The 20,884-nt window shown below is 40.7% G+C and overlaps 2 protein-coding genes across 7 annotated transcripts in view; one reads left to right on the forward strand and one right to left on the reverse strand.

The window, feature by feature from the left end:
- MRPS27 (mitochondrial ribosomal protein S27) overlaps positions 1 to 20,884 on the reverse strand; it is a 130,160-nt gene that overhangs the window by 101,929 nt on the left and 7,347 nt on the right. For all 4 annotated transcript variants that reach the window (XM_042988112.1, XM_015536556.2, XM_042988122.1 and 1 more), the window contains one exon: positions 9,913 to 10,024. The gene's annotated coding sequence lies outside the window, so the exon portion shown is untranslated. The remainder of the gene's footprint in view (positions 1 to 9,912; positions 10,025 to 20,884) is intronic.
- PTCD2 (pentatricopeptide repeat domain 2) overlaps positions 1 to 20,884 on the forward strand; it is a 120,121-nt gene that overhangs the window by 14,225 nt on the left and 85,012 nt on the right. For all 3 annotated transcript variants that reach the window (XR_006218426.1, XM_042988135.1, XM_042988140.1), the window contains exons 7-9: positions 1,040 to 1,153; positions 4,655 to 4,729; positions 12,916 to 13,029. Coding sequence is in view for 2 of the 3 variants with exons in the window: in XM_042988135.1 (XP_042844069.1) it covers positions 1,040 to 1,153; positions 4,655 to 4,729; positions 12,916 to 13,029 (303 nt within the window). In the remaining variant the exon portion in view is untranslated. The remainder of the gene's footprint in view (positions 1 to 1,039; positions 1,154 to 4,654; positions 4,730 to 12,915; positions 13,030 to 20,884) is intronic.

A 20,884-nucleotide genomic window follows, 5' to 3' on the forward strand; every position in this document is an offset into this window, starting at 1 on the left:
TTAGCCATAAGCTTGACTTGGCCAAGGTTCTTAGTTTGCTCCTTGCTGGATTATTAGGTGATCCTTTACAATCATATCATTTTCTTATTTTATGAAACAGAATGCCAAACACACAACACCTGAGCATCAGTTTATTCAGCTCTGTGTTACTGAGCTTTCTGACCTTTTTAGAGATGCCTTCCTGAGTGTGTGCTAAAGTGGAGAGAATTTAATTCTGCTCCTTAGGAAGGCCGGAGGACTTTTCTCCCCTGTACTGTGTCTGAAAATAACTTGTTTCACTCATTGAAGATGAGAGTAGAAAAATTGAACCAGTCAGCCATTATAGATTCCCAGCCAGTTCTGGAAACTGTCCTCGCTCATCGAATTCAGGTTTTACTTTGGGTTTTGAGTTGTGGATCATGTCATGACAGAAATACATAGATAGAAAGCTAATGCTGTTCTCACAAACCTAATCCACCTACAGCATATACAAAGGAAGACAATTCAGTTTTACTGCTGCTGTCTGCTTGTTTGTGTGTCATTTAGTTCTTGGATTTTTTTCAAGGTTTGTCTTTTCATGGGATTCTATCATGATTTCCATTCATATAAGTGTTCACGTTTTTAAGTATTTGACTTACATGGATATTTTCAGATTGGAAATCCCCTCAGGAAAACTTTTTAGTGTTGCTGGGCTTTACTCTGTTATTTCACAGAGTAACAGACTGAGTTTTTACAGTTTTAACGTTGTGGTACTTGTGTCTAGAAACCAGTCTGCCCAGATACAAAGAGACTTGTATGCTCGGTAGTAAAAAGGCCCCAATTCAGAAAATTGACCAAAAGCTTTACAAATGAAGTTAATTTAGATTTGAACTGCTAATATATAGATAAGTTGGTCTTTTTGCAAGTAGCCTGTATATGGGGCTTAATCTATGAAATGGGTTGAAATAGGCTCTGGGAAATTCTTTTAGAAGGAAATCTGAAATACTGAGCACTATCAATCATTTTGTTAAACTTAAAGGTACATGACATTTATTTACTGAGCAATCCTGTCTCCTGCCAGAATAGCCCTGAATCTTTGAAAATCTGTACTACATTAAGAGAAGAAGCCCTAATCAAAGGAGAAGTCCTCTCCAGGAGAGCATCCTGTTTTGCTGTGGCACTAGCTCTGAATCAGGTAATAAGGCTTCAGGGTGTACATAAGTGAATTGGGAGTGGGAAGACTTGACTACTTGCATTTGTTCTTTTATTTATTTTTTTCCTTCTGACTGTATCCTAAAGAAAAAGTTCCCATAAAGAGACCAGTGCCTTTGGTGCCATGGCAACCTACATCTACACCTGTGCCTCCAAAGGATGTTTTTGTTTACAGTTGAGGACCTAACATGCATTGCTGTTTAGAAGGGGCTGGCCAAGATTTCTGTGGAGACTCAAGTGAGGGAAGCTCTACTCGGAGAGAAATTTGTCAAGTAATTCAAATGAAAATTTTAAATGATTGTTTTACCATGTAACGTTTCAGAACAGTTTAACTTAATGCTCTCCAAAGTGGAATTTACTTGAGGTGAATGAGGAATCCTGGGTCAGTTTGCTGTTTAAGTGGAGTCATCGTATATTTCTTAGGTAGACCCAAATACTCTATTTGGAAGAGGTTTTAGTGATCTTTTAGCCTCTCCATGTCTCAGGACAAATGAAGGCAACTGAGGTCAGAGAGAGGAGAGGTCTTTCCTGCCATCACATAGCAGTGAAGGACAATTAGAGCTGGAACCCTGGAATAATCTCATGGTTCGTGAGTTTGAACCCTGCATCGGGCTCTCTGCTGTCAGCCTGTCAGCACAGAGCCCAGTTCAGATTCTCTGTCCCTCTATCTCTGCCCCTGCCCCGCTTGTACTCTCCCAAAAATAAATAAATATTTTTTTAAAAAATTTAAAAAGTTATGCCATTTGGTGCTTAGATACATAGTTATGCTCTATCATTGACGTATATATCATTGTGAATCTGTCACTGTCGCATTACAAAGTGCCTCTTTTGGTTTTGTTGAGAATGCTTCTTTTTGGGATTTTACCTTGTCTAATGTTAATATCTCTCCCACCCCATCCCAGTTTTTTTTTTTTTTTTTTTTTTTTTTTTTTTAAGTTTTTATTTTTGAGAAACAGAGTGTAAACATGGACAGGCAAAGAGAGAGGGAGACACAGAATCTGAAGCAGGCCCCAGACTCTGAGCTGTCAGCACAGAGCCCGATGTGGGGCTCAAACTCATGAACCATGAGATCATGACATGAGCTGAAGTTGGACGCTTAACCAAGCGTAATTGAGCCACCCAGGTGCCCCCCCCTCACCCCTGCAACCCCAGTTTTTGTTTGCCTCTTTGGTTTAATTAGGTTTGCGTTCGCCTCCCACACCTTTTCCTATCCTTTTATTTGCCATCTTTTCTGAATTGTTTTGTGTGTATCTCTTGTACACTGCATAGATTTGAACATTGTCTTACGATATGCTGCTAGTCTTTTAATGTCCTCCATCTAGATAGACGTGGTGTATTTAATCTTAGGTTTCAGTTATGTTTTGTTTTTGTTTTTGTTTTCAACTTTTAAAATTGCTTCTAGCATGTGGTGGTTTTCTTTTTTTTTTTGGTTTGTATTTTTGCATTAGTGGTTACTTTAAAACCATAAATTGATTTAATCTTCTTAGTATTCTAATGAATTTGACAGTACCTATTAGTTCCCTACTGTGAGTAATGCTGAAATTAGTATATTTCCTCTTTTTTCTCGTTTTCCTCCTCTCCACCACCCAATTTTGGTTGATATGTTACTTTTCATAGTACTCATTTTTCTCTTAAGTATGCTTATTTGTCAGCTTTAAATGCTATTTTTCTGACCACACATAATAAAGACAAGGCAACTAAGCATACTTTCTCTTATATATAGTCTTTCTCCCGTTGTCTTCATTATCCAACTACATAACACTTTGTGCTTCATTCTGTAACCGTATTCCCCACATTTTAGTCCTGTATGTATTTAAATATGTATTCTTACATATACTTGAACATATTCATATATTTTAAAATATTCATTTACTATTGGTTTTCCAGTCATCCCTTTGTTGATTGAAAGGCAGCTCTTCTTTTTCCTCATGGTATCTTTATGTAGATCATGTGCTGGTTCATTTTTGAGTACTCATTGATAGACAAGTTTCTTAAACCAGCCATTTACAGAATATCCAGGTCAGAGAGAAAGCAGAGCCATGTTGTCATGTTCTAGACTAGTAGGAATTTTTTTTATGTTTGAGTTTTGTCTACAAAAATGCCTAGGCCTTATTTCTCCTTGGCTACTGGGAATAGACGTGGAGGCAGTTTTCAGTGAAGAATCTCATTCTCTGCCCCTGTCGTAGTGACAGACTCTTTCCTGTGAGTATGGCTTATCTATGTAAGTTTTTGGTTAGCCTCACTTTTGCCACAAAAAGGATCCAGAGGAATTCTCCTTAGTAGCCCTAAATTCCATTGCCATTGTTGTAAACAGGAATTCAGAGTTTGTACTTCAGATCGTGGCCCTCACCTTTGAGAACTACTTTGTGGGCTCCTAAGATAGGCAGCATTGTTCTCTGCTCACTGCTTTATCTAGAACTCACCCTGTTCTCTGTCTTCCATGTTGTTGGCAGTACTTCCATCTCTTGTGAGCTTTAAGGTTTCTGCTCTTCTAATTATGTCAGGCGTAGAGTTCGCATTTCTACTTCTCAATCTTGATTTCTTTTTCTTTTCTTCAAAACTTGTCCAGTGGGAGAAGAAGAAATGCCAACTGTATGCCCCCATCTTAAAAACTAGAACTCAGAGGCACCTAGGTGGCTCAGTTGGTTAAGTGTCTGACTCTTGATTTCAGCTCAGGTCATGATCTCACAGTTCATGGGTTTGAACCTCTGTCACTGCAGAGCCCACTTGGGATTCTCTCTCTGCCTCTCCCTTGCTCATGCGCGCTCTCTCTCTCTCTCAAAATAAATAAATAAGCATTTTAAAAAAACGAACTCAGTTTATTAAAATGTTCGGTAATTTTCTAGATTTGGAGTGCATAGGTCACAGGATGAAAGACACCATAAGGAGTATAGTCGATAGCCTTGTAATAGCGTTGTATGGTGACAGATGACAGCTACACTTGTGGAGAGCACAATTTATTGTATAGACTTGTTGAGTCACTATGTTGTACACCTAAAACTAATGTAACACTGTGTGTTGATTATACTTCAATAAAAATAAAGTATTTTGGAAACTATTTTTAAAATTTAGTAATATGCAAATGTAGGAAATATTTTGTAGAAAGTTCATTGTTTTTCCTGCAAACATTTATTTATTTATTTATTTATTTATTTATTTAGAGAGCGTGTGAGCACATGAGTGGGGGAGGGGCAGAGAGAGGAATCCCAAGCAGGCTCTGCACTGTCAGCACAGAGCCCATCTCAGGGCTTGGATTCATGAACCATGAGATCATGACCTGAACAAGAGTCAGGTGCTTAACCAACTGAGCCACCCAGGCGCCCCAGAAAGGTCATTTTTGATTACCAAAAAAACTTTTTCTTTGTGGACTTCAAAACCCCTGGGGCACCATGAATAGAAATATCCTGCTGTCTTTAAAAAGTGTTTATGACAGCAGAGTAATGTTCATATGATTTGAAGTATAACTTGGTTTTCTTTCTTCTAGAACCAGGTGGCGAAAGCTATATCAATTTTTTCTCAAATCATGAAGCCAGAAAGCATTATCTGCACTAATTTAAATGTAAGTGACTTCTTTGTTTAAAGTAAGGCTTGAAAGGTAGTAAGATGATGTCTAGATTTTTTAAATCTGTGTATAAGGAATTTTGATCTCCTAAGATCTTGATTCAATTCAGTGATTTATTGAGCTCTGTGTTAAAGTTACATTATAGCCCCTCTAACAGGAGTCAATCGGCTGTGCTTCCAGGAGTTTATAAATGGGTGAGAAATGTAGATATGCTCAGATACAAGATGTAGCTAAATGCTGCAGGTATAACACATGACTACAGAAAACTGTGGATACAGAGAGGAAGGAGATAGACTCTTAACTTTGTCTTGACTGAGACTTGAGAATAATCTTTGTGTTAATTGCATCCTGTTTATGGTACCTAACCCAGGGAGTTAGTATACCTATGGTGCATAAATAGTGCTTGACATGGTAAGAACTCAACAAATGTTAGTTGTTTTCATTCTTGTGTTGCCAGCCTGCCATGACCCATCTGTCCCAGTGAGCAATGAGTCATCTACGCCTTACTGGTGCAATTAAAAAGACAACGAGACTCTTGTCATTAAAGACCCCATACACCCCATTCAGCTAACCCCTGCTGAGGCCCTGCTTGTATGCTGAGTATACTTGTGTTATGGGGAGTTGAAAAGAAAGCCCGTAACTTTCAAGAACTTAGTCTCCTGAAACATCACAAGGTCAAGATGAGGAAAACATTGTCAAAAGAACAGAAATGTGTTAATGCCAGTGTGGTATGAACTAGGACAAAGGGTCACAGCCAGGGCAGTGTTGCAGCCTGGGGAGTGAAGTGCTGGCCAGTAGGAGCAAACTGAGCAGGTCTCAGTGAAAAGAGAATTGTTGAGCAGTGTCTGAAGGAGGATAGGACCATGGGATTGAAGGGATGAGGGTTAAAGGGCATTCTTTGTTAGGAGATTAGTTTTGCTGAGGGTTCCCATTAAAAGAATATAAACTTTTTAAAATATTTTTTATTTATTTACTTATTTTGAGGGGGATGTGGTGCAGAGAGAGCAGGGAGAGACGGAGGGAATCCCACGCAGGCTCTGCGCTGTCAGCACAAAGTCCAACCACGAGTCATGAGATCATGACCTTAGCCGAAATCGAGAGTTGGATGCTGACTGAGCCACCCAGGCACCCCTGCAAACTTTTAATTGTAACCACTTCTTACTAGCCTTAAGTCCTTAGGCAACTTATTTAACCTCTATGGTCTCCATTTTCCTTTTATCTGAAACAGCAATAGTAATAGAAATATTACCATCCTGTCATTGTGAAAATTGAAAGAATAATGCATATAAAGTAGATAACACAGTACCTGGCATGTAATCAGTGTTCAGTGAATGCTTGCTAATACCAGAAACATTTGTTTGAAATGAAGTGTGTTACATAAAGAGGAATATTTATATTTAACAAATCCTAGAACCCAGTGAGTAGGAATTAGGCATAACTCCAAGGTTCCATGGTTTTCTGTTCTTCCATAGTGATTATCCTCAAATGTCACCCCCAGACCAGGGCCCAGATGACTTTCAAGAAAGGACTAGGGGTGTTTGGGTGGCTCAGTGGATTAGCGTCCAATTTTGGCTCAGGTCGGAATCTCATGGTTCGTAAGTTCAAGCCCCTCATTGGACTCTGTGCTGACAGCTCAGACCTGGAACCTGCTTCAGATTCTGTGTCTCCCTGTCTCTCTGTCCCTCTCCCACTTGTTTTTTCTCTCTCTCTTAAAAATAAACATAAGAAAAAAAAGAGAGAGAGAAGGACTAGATGAGCCTTTCTGGTAAAGTTTGGAGAATAAGGTTGCCAAAAAATCTGAGATAAGAATACCTTATATTTGACCTCACATTGACTTTTCAAAGTCCTTTCGTGTGAGGGAAAGATGGCCAGGGAATGAGAAAGATGGATACAGTGATAATAGAGAAACTGAAAAAAAGCATGGTTTTGGGAGGGAAGAGACTAAATACTAGGAAAATATCCAAAAAAAGATCTTGTAGTTTTTAAAGGGCAGGAACCTAGATGGGGGTGAATATCATAGCTGTTAGTTAAGAGCTCATCTATATAAGACCAGCAGTGGGTCTGATATGAACTGACAAATGCCACAAAAAAGTGAAGAGGACCAAGAAGTGAGTTTAATAAGACAGCAGCAATGAGGCAGAGGAATCCCCAGAAAAAGACAGGGAAGAAATAGCACCAGTGTATAGAAATCTAAGAGGACTGATAACCCTGCCCGTCACAGCCTGCTGCAGACAGCCCCTGTCCCAAGACTGGGTGCCTATGCAGAAACTGCAGGTCAGAGCAGATGGGTCAGCCTGAAAAGCTCACAGGCATGAGATCTGGGAGGTCAAGGTGGCAAAGGTCCAGAGTCCAGAAGTTCAGGTCATTTGAGCCAATAGTATCAGTAAGCCAAACGGGAGGAAGCCTACTCTTCCAGCAGGTGCTGTGTGTGTTGTGCCTTCTCTGCTGGCTACTGGGTTTTGATGACTCTAGGTATCCAAGTACATAATTGCTTCTGAGAGAGGGAATGGCCTGCAGATGAACTCCTTTCAGGATTGGACAGAAGTAGAATTGCTAGGATTCCCAGTGTTCATAGTATCAGGTAGGAAAGAGGAGTGTTGTGTGGATCATTGGTAGCTTTTCCTAGAGTTGAAATGAGCTTGGGAGGATCAGTAAGGATTGGTGGTGAGAAATTGAAGAGATACAGATCAGCACAGTTTTCATTTAATTGAGCTAAGGTACCACGCTAGGTACTTAATACTCATTGGTTCGTTTTATACAATGTAGGAACAATATTTCCCCATATCACACATGTGGAAAATGGAGATTCAAAGGGTAAATAAATTACCCAAGTTCTTGAAGCTAATTATGTACAGAGTCGGGCTGTAACACAAACACATCTGTTTGATTACAGAGCTTAGGGTTTCCCCACCACTCCAGACCTGCAGAGATAAAGGTTCTATCTTTTTATTCAGGATTGGGATTAGCTGATCCTCCTGAATGGTGAAAAGGAATAGGATTGGATGTCAAAAAGCCAAGTTGCTGGTAGTGCACATGCTCCATGTTCTTGTGTTGAGAGGCTTCATCTCTTGCACTCCTTGGCTGTCACATTTATTATGAGAATCTAGTGATAATTGTTTTTTTCATCTGAGAAAGTGCTTTGGTGGAAATAAAACATAGCCTGAGAGTGAAGCTGTCCACTCACAGTAGGAGGAGAAATCCAGAGCCCAGAGCATGGTGGGGAATGCGCCCACCAGCCAGGACAGCAGGACTAGCTTCTTTTCTCTGAGAGCTGGGAAAGAAGCGCAGCCGATAAACTTGGTGGAATGGGTATGTTTTGGGCAAACACTGTATAAGGAACCTTGAACTCATCTTGAATATGAATTGTCCCTCCATGAACTGGGTCACAGAAGTATACATTGTTCAGACACTTAAAGACCATTTTATTGTTTATTGTATAAAAGTGCTCACTCAGGAACTTCTTCCAAATGTCCAACCCAGTTTCTTATATTTCAGGGTAAACCTGTTTTGGCTTCCTTAGGGATATTGAAAAAAGATGGTTGCCATTCTCAGGTTTAATAATCTTTCAGATTCAGATCTCTGTTATTAGAGCAGGCTTTTAAAAACTGATTTAATGGGCCCTAGCTTCTCTAAGGCTGAGTCATCTACTTGGAATCCCTAAGGGCAATTTGTTAATTATTAAGAAATGGAAACCTGACAAATAGGCTGCGGTAGAAAGTCAGTTCAGTCAGTATTAGCAGAAATAAATGAAGTTTTTTTTTTTTTCTGATCTACTTTAGAAATTAATGTCTTCTACTAAAATCTTTTCCTGCTGCCAGTTGGAATTTGAACTTACCTAATTTTTCCCCCTCAACTTAATTTTCTTTTCATCAAAATTGCTCTTGCTGCCAATATGACCCAGAGGGCCTGATTTTCCATTTTCCCAGCTAATACTTGCTACATACTGAATTGATTTCGCAGATGATCTCATGGAGGCACATGCATGTTGGCTCTGCTGTCTGAATTCAAACTCATCAATTTCAAAAGAACTGTAGCCCCCTCTTTAGCAATGTTAATCAATATCAAAAGATTAATCTCCACTTCTAAATAATGTTTGAAAGAGCTGAGACCAACATGGGATAGCTTTCCACTGATGCTATTTGAATTCCAATCATGTCTCTAGAAATAAGGCATGTCTCCAAGTGGATACCCATTTTGGAATTCAATTACCTTGCAGGGGAATTGACAATTGGTTAGTTTTGCTACTTTTACCATTATTTGTTAACACAGAAAAATGTTTTTTTTTTTAATATTTATTTATTTTTGAGAAAGAGCATGTGCATGTGTGCTTATGTGAATAGGGAAGGGGCAGAGAGAGGAGAGAATTCCAAGCAGGCTCCATGCTGTCAGTGCAGAGTCCAGGGCGGGGCTTGATCCCACCAACCATGAGATCATGACCCAAGCTGAAATCAAGAGTCAGACGCTCAACTGACTGAGCCACTCAGGTTCCCCAACACAGATAGATGTTTTTCGGTTTTTGGGTTTTTTTAAAATGTTTGCTTATTTTTGAGACACAGGGAGACAGAGCACGAGTGAGGGAGGGGCAGAGAGAGAGGGAGACACAGAATCTGAAACAGGCTCCAGGCTCTGAGCTGTCAGCACACAGCCCGATGTGGGGCTCAAACCCACGAACCATGAGATCGTGACCTGAGCCGAAGTTGGATGCTTAACTGACTGAGCCACCCAGGCTCCCCCAGATAAATGTTTTAATGCCCCTTTCTGCAGTCACTAAGGTCCCCCTAAAGTTACAGTCCATGCTAGGAAGCCTCCTAGGCTGCATGGGGTAGGCAAGGAGATAGGACTCTTTCTCATAAATCCCTTAAGATTTTGGAACTTAAGAATTGCATTTTGGTTAAGAGTAATGTAGACTTGAGGGGAAAAAAAGGAGTCTGTACAACTGAGAAACTTTGTTTTTCTTCCATGTATAAAAACCATGTAGATGGTCAGTCTAGGTCTGGTGTGACATTTTATGATAACATCAGGGACCCAGCCTCTTTCTGTGTTTCCATACCACCATTGTAAGCATATGATTTTTATCTATTACATCTTTTCCAGCGAGATAGAGGAAGAATGGAGGAGAAAGACACTGGACCCTTTTGAGGATGCTTTCCCAAATGTCTCACCCAGCCAGTTGTACTTACATGTTATTGGCCAGAACTGAATCCTGTAACCATACGTAGTAGTAGCAAAGAAACCTGAGAAATATAGTCTTAGAATTCTGTACATGACAGCATCAGTTGAAGTTAGGGAGTTCTGTTAATCAAAAAAGAAGGGGAGGACAGATATTGTTTAGAAAACTAGCAGTCTCTATTGCATTATGATATTCTACTTCAAATATAGCTAACTTAAAAGACAAAGACAAAATGCTAATTTCTGCATGTTCAGGGCTTCTGGTCCTTTATTTTGGTCAAAGGCACCCAATGACTTGTGAACATTTTTTGATGTTTCAGAAAACCAGAGGGGCAGGAGGTGTCCTTCTGTAGTTCTTGGAGTAGTTTTTCTTACCTAAATTCGCCCTATTCCTTGCTAATTTTCTTAGTCTTTGGTTTGAAATCTGTAAGATTGAAGCATTGTGCTGTACCTTGATCTAGTTTTCCTTAACTGTACCCTGAGGTTTCAGTTTGAGACCAATTCTAGCTTTAAATTCTCTCTTTGTCTTTTATCAGTAACTGCCTCATCTATATTGTCCTTCATCAGTCTATTTTGAGGTATTGAACTTTACTCTTGAAATCCCTTCTGAATCACAGATAGTTGCTGGAGGCAGGGAGGGAAATTGGGAAGACTTAAGAAGAGTTGAAATCTTCCAGGAGCACATCATTAATAGATCCTAGCATGGAGCTCCAGGAGGTTTATCTGTGTAAATTGCTAGGGGACCTCTGTTCTCCTTCTCATTCCTTATTGGCGAAGGTCTACTAGGTGCAAGGCACTAGAGACCTAACACCTAACAAGGTCAATTTTTCCTTGCCCTCAATAGGGCAGACAATTGCCAACCCAATCAGAATTGGTTATTATTAATGTAAGAGCTTGAAGTACTATTGAGAGTCAGAGACTTTACCCTACTTTTAAGCTAATGAGTAAACCTTCCATAGTTTCATGGATGCTGGTAGAGTTCACAAGGCACTGAGAAGTGAAGGACATTTCCTTAAATCAGAGCAACAGTAGTAGCCACAACATTAGCATTTTTGCATCAGTTTCTTGAACCCAGTTCCCACATGGCAACCCAAGGTCTATATGCCTCTTACACATACAGGAGAACCCAGATCTCTCAAAATGGCAGTAAGCATGCCTGCCCTTTTCTCTACATGAGGCACCATGTCGGTCTTTCCAGGCTGTGGGTTGTATGAATATCCTTGAAAAGATAGTCTGGAATAAAGGCAGGTAGTACTTCTTCTGCTTGAATGTGAGAAGTCTGCAGAGTGTTGCCTCCCAGTGAAAAGTGTGCTCATGACTTGGCCTGTGCTTTACAACACTGAACTTAGATTGGGTTCTTTGGATTTAGCCTACTTGGAATCATTTCATTCTGTTCTTTGGGACCAAAGTTAGCCCCTCATCCCGATCAACTGCTAAACAAACTTAAATTGTTATAATGGTCTGTAGAAAGAACTAAGCTGGTTTGCTATATGAAAAGAAATATCTCTTCCAGAAAAACTCTTTTCCAAAGGATCAAGAGCCTTTAAAATGTTTATATTCTTTGACTTTATAATTTCACTTCTGGGAGTCAAGTCCTAGATATTAACAAGGTTTTTTTTTTTTTTTAATGTATGCATTTATCAATATGTTGAGTTTATTAATATATTGAAGAGTGGTATTGCTTAAATTAACAAATTATCATATACGCATTCATCATTAAACATGAGGTATTCTATAATTTCTTAATGAGAAAATATTCACTGTATAATAGTTGACAGAAAGAATCAGATCTGGGGGAAAATTAATACATTTGGAAGATAATACATGAAATTGTAAACAGTGGATAACATTAGTTGGGGAATTATGAGTCATTCTGATTTTCTTTTCTTTTTTAATGTTTTTATTTATTTTTGAGAGAGAGAGAGCACCAGCAGCGGAGGGGCAGAAAGAGAGGGAGACCCAGAATCCAAAGCAGGCTCCAGGCTCTGAGCTGTAGGCACAGAGCCCAACGCAGGGCTCGAACCCACAAACTGTGAGATCATGACCTGAGCCGAAGTTGGATGCTCAACCTGCTGAACCACACAGACGCCCTGTTATTTTCTTTAACCTTTTCTGTGTTTTTCAAATTGTACTAGTGAATGTTGGTAATGGGTGGAGCGAAGGGGGGAATGTGTTTTTTTCCTTGGGTTAAATATGTCTATCTGATGAAGGTAGTTAGTGGTACCATCTTAAAAGCCAAGTACAGTACCCAGTTTTAGAAGTTCCTTAATAGCCACAGTGTAAATAGGAGTACTTGAACCAGCTTCCTCTTGATACCTGCAACTGATTAGCCTGCAATTTCTAGGAAGGAAGGAAGGAAGGAAGGAAGGAAGGAAGGAAGGAAGGAAGGAAGGGAGGGAGGGAGGGAGGGAGGGAAGGAAGGAAGGAAGGAAGGAAGGAAGGAAGGAAGGAAGGAAGGAAGGAAAGAAGGAAAAAAGGAAAGAAGGAAAGAAGGAAAGAAAGGTAAAGGTATATTTCACCCCACAGTCGATCTTAGGAGATAGTCTCATAGTCCTCTGCTCCGAATCTGGAAGAAATAGGAAGAAACCGATAGTAATGTTTGAGTACCTGCTGTGTGCTGGTATTTTATTCAATATTCACAGTAATTCCAAATGTGAGATGTAAACCTATTTTACTAATTTTATAAATGCAAAAGTTGGAAGAGCTTAAATAGATGGCCAGAGTTACATAGCTCATAATTGCCCATGCCAGGACCCAAATATGCCAGACTCCAAAATCTGTATTTTCTCCGTTTCTATCTTTAGGTAAGTTTTGGAGTTGAGGTGTTTTAATTAGCTGTTGGAAACCCAAGTTCTGGCTGATAGACATATATTCGAAGCATTCTTTGAATTTGTGCAAGAGAATGAATTAGGTAATAGCATGAAAGCAGGTAGATGCCTATAAATGTAGGGTTCATACATCATTGTTGAGCGCTGGCTCAGTCTTGTTTTTGCTTGTTTGTTCTTTGTATTCAGATTTTGATTCATATCCAGTCAAATATGTTGAAAACCCTGATAAAGATATTAAAGGATGCTGCAGACGGAAATTTATCAAAATTTGTGAAAAGACAGGAGTTCTCAGAAGAAGTGGTGAGTATGAGATTGCTGCAGAAATGATTTAAAGGTGAAAGGACATACATTAGAGTGTCCACTTATTGTCTTCATTCTACAGGCCGCCACCTTAAAGAGCGTCAAGTATGGCAACATCTCTCTTTTTCCTGTTAAAAGATTTCTTTTTGGGTGCAAAGGTTTTTTTTCTTCCAACAGGAAGTATCCTCTGAAATTCTAGGAAAACTTGGTCCTCTTACATTATTTCCCCACCCCCCACATAGTGTTTTCCTGCGTCCTGGGTCCCCTTTTTCCTCAAGCCCTCCGTACCTTCTGCCCACTCCCTGACCCCTGCGCCCTGGTTCATGGCGGAAGTAAGAGCAATGAGGAGAGAACTGCTGCCTCACCAACCACCTCCTGTCCCGCCTGCTCATCTTCCCTCCTGAAGCCATGGCAATTGAATGCACCTCTCTGGAGCAGGCTTCCCCACTGAGCCCTAGAGCCCATCCCTCAGACCCACTGCAGGACATCAGTTCAGAAGATATTTTACCCTCTTTTGAGCATCATGAACATCCCCGTCCCTGGGGATCATTCCCATCAGGAATAATCTACAGTAGCTCTCATCTTAAAAATTAAAAAAACAAAAAAAGTGTCCCCACTTACACAAATAAAAAGACACACTGTGTGTTGAGATAGGAGGACTCAACCCCATAAAGTCAATTCTTCCCAACTTATTGTGATAATGTAACCTAATAAAAGTGCCATTAGTTTTGTTTGTGTGGTTAAAGTTTAGTAGGAAGAACAAACTAACAAGAATAACTGGGAAAACCCTGTGAGAGGAAAGCAGGGAGGGGTGCTAGACTTGCCAGAAATTTAGCCGTATTAATGCTTCTATAATCAGAACTTTGGTTTTAGGTACTGAGTAGACCAACTAATGGAACTGTATAAATGTTTTTGCAAAACTATAAAACAAAATTAAATAGAAATGGTAAGCAGTTTCAAAAAATTGAAAGCAGAAGGAAACAAAGGAACCCATGTCTCACACTGATGGCTGAAGCACACAAAGAGGAGCTACTGTAAGTCCTTTGAAATTTAGTAATTTGTCCATCAGTAGCTAAAGGGAAAAAAACTGTAAGGAAATCGTAAATGACTGGCAGTGATGAGTTTGTTACTAATGATATTGGTATTGTTTTGACTAATGAAGAGGCCTGTTTGATTGGTTCGCCCTCCCTGCTTTCTTCCCTTGCCTTCTGACGGTACTGGTGCCTGCTGGTTGGCGGGAGAGGGCAGCAGGCTCCTTTCTCCCCCTCTGACACTCTGTTGCCCTCCCAGCCCTATCCCTTTTTTGGACTTGCACCCAAAGGCTTCTACCTGCTGGCAAAGGGAGCTTGTCAGGAAACTAACTGGATATGATTAATTTAAAGCTTCTGTTTGGATTCCTTAGCGCTGTGGAAGTTGTGATCCACCCAAACCCTTTTGGAGTATGTTTTAGGAAAGTAGGGTAACTGGAAATGTAAACCTGTTTTAAAGTGCACAGTTTGTGCATGTGCATCCATTACTGACACAACTTCAGTTTCCCCAACAGCACTAATGCTTATCACTCTACTTAGATCTGGTTTATCAATATGTTGTCCCCATTATATGACTGAAGCATCCAAACAGACACCACATTGAGAAATACTGATTTTTTTTCCCCAAAGTCTGTAAGATTGACTTATTTCAAAAGCTCCCCCTCTAGCTGAGTGCGTTCCTGGCTGTTGTGAGGCTGCATGGGGAACTGCCGTTGAGAAATTATAAATAAACGCTCTAACTCCAGTAGCCTTTGAACAGCTCTAAATAACACTTGTAAGACTGTATGCAGAGTCCTCCATTATAAAACCTGCATCTTACAAGTGCTCTGGGTAGTGTTGATACCAACAGCTATTAAAGATGTCTCGTATGGGGCGCCTGGGTGGCTCGGTCGGTTAAGCGTCCCACTTCGGCTCAGGTCATGATCTTGTGGTTTGTGAGTTCGAGCCCCATGTCAGGCTCTGTGCTGGCAGCTCGTAGCCTGGAGCCTGCTTCCGATTCTGTGTCTCTCTTTCTCTCTCTCTCTTTCTCTCTACCCCTCCCCCACTCACGCTCTGTCTCTGTCTCTCAAAAATGAATAAACTAGGGGCGCCTGGGTGGCTCAGTCGGTTAAGCATCCGACTTCGGCTCAGGTCATGATCTCGCGGTCCGTGAGTTCGAGCCCCGCGTCGGGGTCTGTGCTGACAGCTCAGAGCCTGGCACCTGCTTCTGATTCTGTGTCTCCCTCTCTCTCTGCCCCTCCCCTGTTCATGCTCTGTCTCTCTCTGTCTCAAAAATAAATAAACGTTAAAAAAAAAAAAAAAAAAAAAGATGCCTCGTGTGTGGAGATAAGGTTATACCTACCACCAAAGGAATGTTGAAAAGAATTGTTGGGTTGTTTTTTTTTTTAATTACTATGACTAAAATCTCTCCAAACATTCACTGTTTCTTCACTGATTTCTTTTTTGAAACTAACCTAACAATGGAGTAAAATCTCTTTTCTGCTTAAGTTGTAGAATGGTCCCTGTGACACCATTTGGTATTTGTGTAGTGATGGGAGAGAATTGATGCAGTATATGCAATTAGAGCAAAGTTATCTCCAGCTTGGCATGTTTGCTTGGCTGCTTTTGGAAACCATATGCTGCCCGTTAGGTCACCTCACCTTCAACATGGGGCAGGGACTAAACAAGCTATTCATTCTTCTTAAGAATAACATACATTGCTGAAACTTCTTACCTGAAGGTTCCTGGGAGCCCTTGTTTGAAAGGAAGGTATGTTGGCAGCAGATAGGGTTATGATCTATCTAGAAGGTGACCAGAGGATTTCTTAGGGACCTTGATCACACGTAAATTTTATAAGATGCGTTGTTGGATTGTATCATAAATAAGGATTGAATGAAGTCAACTATTGATTTTGTTCAAAAGTAGCTTTACATTGTTATTTAGAGCTCACCCATTTTTGTAGAATTAAATGCCATTCTTACACTTGTGAGTCCAATGTTTATACCTTTGGTTTAGACATCTCCATGTCTCATATTTGTGTATATCCAACAACCTCTTGACTTACCCACTTAGAACTTTCACAGGCATCTCAACCAGAACTCTTGATGTTTTTATGCTTCCAAATCTGTTCCTCCCATCTTGCCCATCTCCATTAATTACCTCACCCATCACCAAGTTACTAAAGCCCAAATTAGGAAGATGTCTTTGATTCCTCCCTTTCCTTGACCTCTTCCTCAATAAATCCTTTCAGTTTAACTCCCCAGATATACTTGATAGATGTCTACTTCAGCATGTTGTGTCTATGTTTTCCAGTCTAGACTGTGATCCTCTCTCATGTGGACTGTGGTATTGGCCTCTGGATTAGTCTCCACCCTCCCTTTCTCTACACGTTTAAACATTATCTGCAGATGTTTAAACCTAAATCAGATCCTGTCCTAATTTGGACCTTCTGACAGCTTCTAGAATACATTCCAGAAAACTTAATCATGTATAAAACCCTACATATTTGGCCGTGCCTCCTGCTCTGATTGTTAAATTTGGCAAACTTGTTCCATTGCTGTTTGACTCCTTTTCCTAGTATGTTTCATTGTATAGTATGTACCACATAAACACCCTTTTTTTTTTATATGAAATTTATTGTCACATTGGTTTCCATACAACACCCAGTGGTCATCCCAACAGGTGCCCTCCTCAATAGCCATCACCCACCCTCTCCTCCCTCCCACCCCCATCAACCCTCAGTTTCTTCTCAGTTTTTAAGAGTCTCTTATGGTTTGGCTCCCTCCCTCTCTAACCTTTTTTTTTTCCCCTTCCCCTCCCCCCTTGGTCTTGTGTTAAGTTTCTCAAGATCCACATAAGAGTGAAAACATACGGTATCTGACTTTCTCTGTATGGCTTATTTCACTTAGCATCACACTCTCCAGTTCCGTCCACATTGCTACAAAAGGCCATATTTCATTCTTTCTCATTGCCACGTGGTATTCCATTGTGTATATAAACCACAATTTCTTTATCCATTCATCAGTTGATGGACATTTAGGCTCTTTCCATAATTTGGCTATTGTTGAGAGTGCTGCTATAAACATTGGGGTACAAGTGCCCCTATGCCTCAGCACTCCTGTATCCCTTGGGTAAATTCCTAGCAGTGCTATTGCTGGATCATAGGGTAGATCTATTTGTAATTTTTTGTGGAACCTTCACACTGTTTTCCAGAGCAGCTGCACCAGTTTGCATTCCCACCAACAGTGCAAGAGGGTTCCCATTTCTCCACATCCCCTCCAGCATCTATAGTCTCCTGATTTGTTCATTTTAGCCACTCTGACTGGCGTGATGTGGTATCTGAGTGTGGTTTTGATTTGTATTTCCCTGATGAGGAGCGACATTGAGCATCTTTTCATGTGCCTGTTGGCCATCTGGATGGCTTCTTTAGAGAAGTGTCTATTCATGTTTTCTGCCCATTTCTTCACTGGATTATTTGTTTTTCGGGTGTGGAGTTTGGTAAGCTCTTTATATATTTTGGATACTAGCCCTTTGTCCGATATGTCATTTGCAAATATCTTTTCCCATTCCGTAGGTTGCCTTATAGTTTTGTTGATTGTTTCCTTTGCAGTGCAGAAGCTTTTTATCTTCATGAGGTCCCAGTAGTTCCTTTTTGCTTTTAATTCCCTTGCCTTTGGGGATGTGTCGAGTAAGAAATTGCTGCGGCTGAGGTTAGAGAGGTTTTTTCCTGCTTTCTCTTCTAGAGTTTTGATGGTTTCCTGTCTCACATTCAGGTCCTTTATCCATTTTGAGTTTATTTTGGTGAGTGGTGTAAGAAAGTGGTCTAGTTTCAACCTTCTGCATGTTGCTGTCCAGTTCTCCCGGCACCATTTGTTAAAGAGACTGTCTTTTTTCCATTGGATATTCTTTCCTGCTTTGTCAAAGATGAGTTGGCCATACCTTTGTGGGTCTAATTCTGGGGTTTCTATTCTATTCCATTCCATTGGTCTATGTGTCTGTTTTTGTGCCAATACCATGCTGTCTTGATGATTACAGCTTTGTAATAGAGGCTAAAGTCTGGGATTGTGATGCCTCCTGCTTTGGTCTTCTTCTTCAAATTACTTTGGCTATTCAGGGTCTTTTGTGGTTCCATACAAATTTTAGGATTGCTTGTTCTAGCTTCAAGAAGAACGCTGGTGTGATTTTGATTGGGATTGCTTTATTCGATACCAGGAATGATATTCAAGTACTAATTGTGAATTTTTTGTATAACTTATAGAATCCCATGTAGTCATTCATACTTCTATGTGGCCCGGTACCTTGGTTTTCACCATTATAGGTATACACTATACGTTTTAGTGCATTTGGACCTCCGCTTCTTGGAGAATCAGAAGAACAAGGAAGAAATCTTGCATAGAGATAATGATCTGCTCTTTGGCTTTTTCCAGCTGGCCAAAGCAAGGAAAAAAGTGAAGGATGTACCTGCCCTTCTGGCCAAATTTGATGAGATCTATGGGAAACTCCACATTAATGGCCAGGTCACCACTTGCACTTTGGATACTCTCCTCTGCCACACCCCTGGGGACAGAAAATCCCACATGGCACTATTAAGTAAGAGGACAGTCAGCCATCGGACCTTCCAGCCTCTCAACCAGTCTCTGTGGGCTGAATAACCCTATGCTCAAGTCACTCATGGGTCTGAGCTGGAAGGGGCCTCCCAGTGAGTTAATGGCTTCCTAAGAAATCAGGCATTGTACTCCAGTGGATGCTATGTTAACAAACACTTGGTCTCCTTAAATTTCTGCGTTGATTTCGAACTGTCATGCTGATCTGAGAAGTTAATGTTGTGCCACCGTGAAGATCTAAATCGAGTCCAGCAGAAAGCTCCGCTCCCTCAGAAAGGACACTTCCTCTGTATAAAGTTCTAAGGATCCTTGAAGGAACATGACTGTGGTCTCCAGTCCAACTGCCGGTACCAGCGTAGAACCAAGTAAGCACTAATGGGAAGGAAATTGGCATAAGTGGTCAACTCCAGTAAATTTTGGGGGGAGTAGTTACTTGCAGACTATACTCTTGCTGAATTCAGGAGGTCTGGAACCCTATTTTGCTACTGTGAGCATTGGCTCAGGATGTTCTCACTGTTTCTGTCATCATCTGTCTGTGACCCTAAATAAGATGCTTGTGAATCTGCATATTGACTTGAAATTTTCATTTAAGTTTCATTAGGGTCACATTTTCTCAAAAATGAGAGAAATAAAAGATTCCTGAGAAGATACCTTGAAGTTATGTTTTGTTTTCTCAGTAGCACAAACTAACCCAGGACTTAGCTCTCAGAAGTAATAAGTTAACCAAAATTTAAATGGTTATTACTGTGGTCATAGGCAGGCCAATTGCTTTTCAAAATAAATGCCAGTAAAAACACATATGCTCTCTGTATTTTTTGTTTGTTTTTTAAATATTTGGTCCTACATTTCATCTTATTGATGATCTTCTCTTTTCTCTTGGAATGCTTTATTTTTTTGTAAAAGTAAATGTGTCCTGACAGCAGGTTAAAGTTTCCTCATTCTGATCGGTCACACAGTAGTTTGAAACACAGCAGCGGTGAGTTGTGCCTTTTGTTTCTCAAGGCCCACGTGATGTTTGCACCTTTCACCCATCTTCCTAGAGTTCTGTACACTCTTTCTTCAGTGCTGCTTCAAAAAGCGAGGTTTGGGGATGCCTGGGTGGCTCAGTCGGTTAAGTGTCCGCCTTCAGCTCAGGTTATGATCTCACAGTTGGTGAGTTGGAGCCCTGCATCAGGCTCTGCTGACAACTCAGAGCCTGGAGCCTGCTTCAGATTCTGTGTCTCCTTCTCTCTCTGCCCCTCCCCTGCTTGTGCGCACGTGCATGCTCGCTGTCGCGCGCGCTCTCTCTCTCTCTCTCTCTCTCTCTCTCTCTCTCTCTCAAAATAAACATTAAAAATTTTTTTTAAAAAGTAAGGTTTGCTTTTAGCTGATTGTTATTCAGAGGCAAGAAGTGTGCATAGAATCAGCAATTTTAGAGTAGGAGGAATCTTCTGAATCTCCTAATTTAACTCCCTCGTCTTTCAGGTGAAAGAAATGACTTGTCCAAATTGGTATAATTAGTTGCAGGTGGAGCTGAGATGAAAATCCCGATCCCTGGTCTGATACCCTTCCCACTAGAGCACATGTCTCTTCAGAGTTCAAATACTAAAGGAGGGCTCCCATGACTCACAGTGTGGCGACTCACTGTGTGGCCATGGGCTCACTGCAGTTTCCTTGTTTGTTAAATGAGCTAATCATACCGACCTCCTAGGCCTGATGTGAGAGTGGAATGAGGTGATCAATGTAAAGCAAGCCAAACAGTGGCTGGCACCGAGCAAGTGCTGAGTGGACGTTAAGTATCGTCATTTCTGTCAGTAGCACTCAGAATGTGGGTACCTAGTTGAAGAATTATATAAACAAATGTGTTCTTCCTTCTGTAAAGAAAACCCGAAGAATTTCTTTTGCTTAAGCTTGGTGAGGCCTTACCCCTTTTAAAGAAAACTCTGGGCCTTCATAGAATCTTAATTGTATTTTTTATGCCTCCTGTTTGGATTTCTCTACCTTCAGTCTTAGGGAATAATAGGGCATGCTTCCTGTCCCCCAACTTACCTTTTATCTTGTCTGACTTTCACAAAGAGCACTAAAATGCCTTTTATGCCCTGTGTGAATAGCTAACAACCATTCATTACCAAAAAAAAAAAAAAGCAGTAAATAGCAGCCATGACCTTCCTAAGCTCTGTTGCTCTGAACAGCTGGTGGCTATGGTGGCTCTGCTGACTGCAGAAACTGGGTGATTCGATCTGTTCCCAGAAGTGATGCTGAGAG

Source organism: Panthera tigris, chromosome A1, assembly GCF_018350195.1.
Source record: "Panthera tigris isolate Pti1 chromosome A1, P.tigris_Pti1_mat1.1, whole genome shotgun sequence".
Lineage (NCBI taxonomy): Eukaryota > Metazoa > Chordata > Mammalia > Carnivora > Felidae > Panthera > Panthera tigris.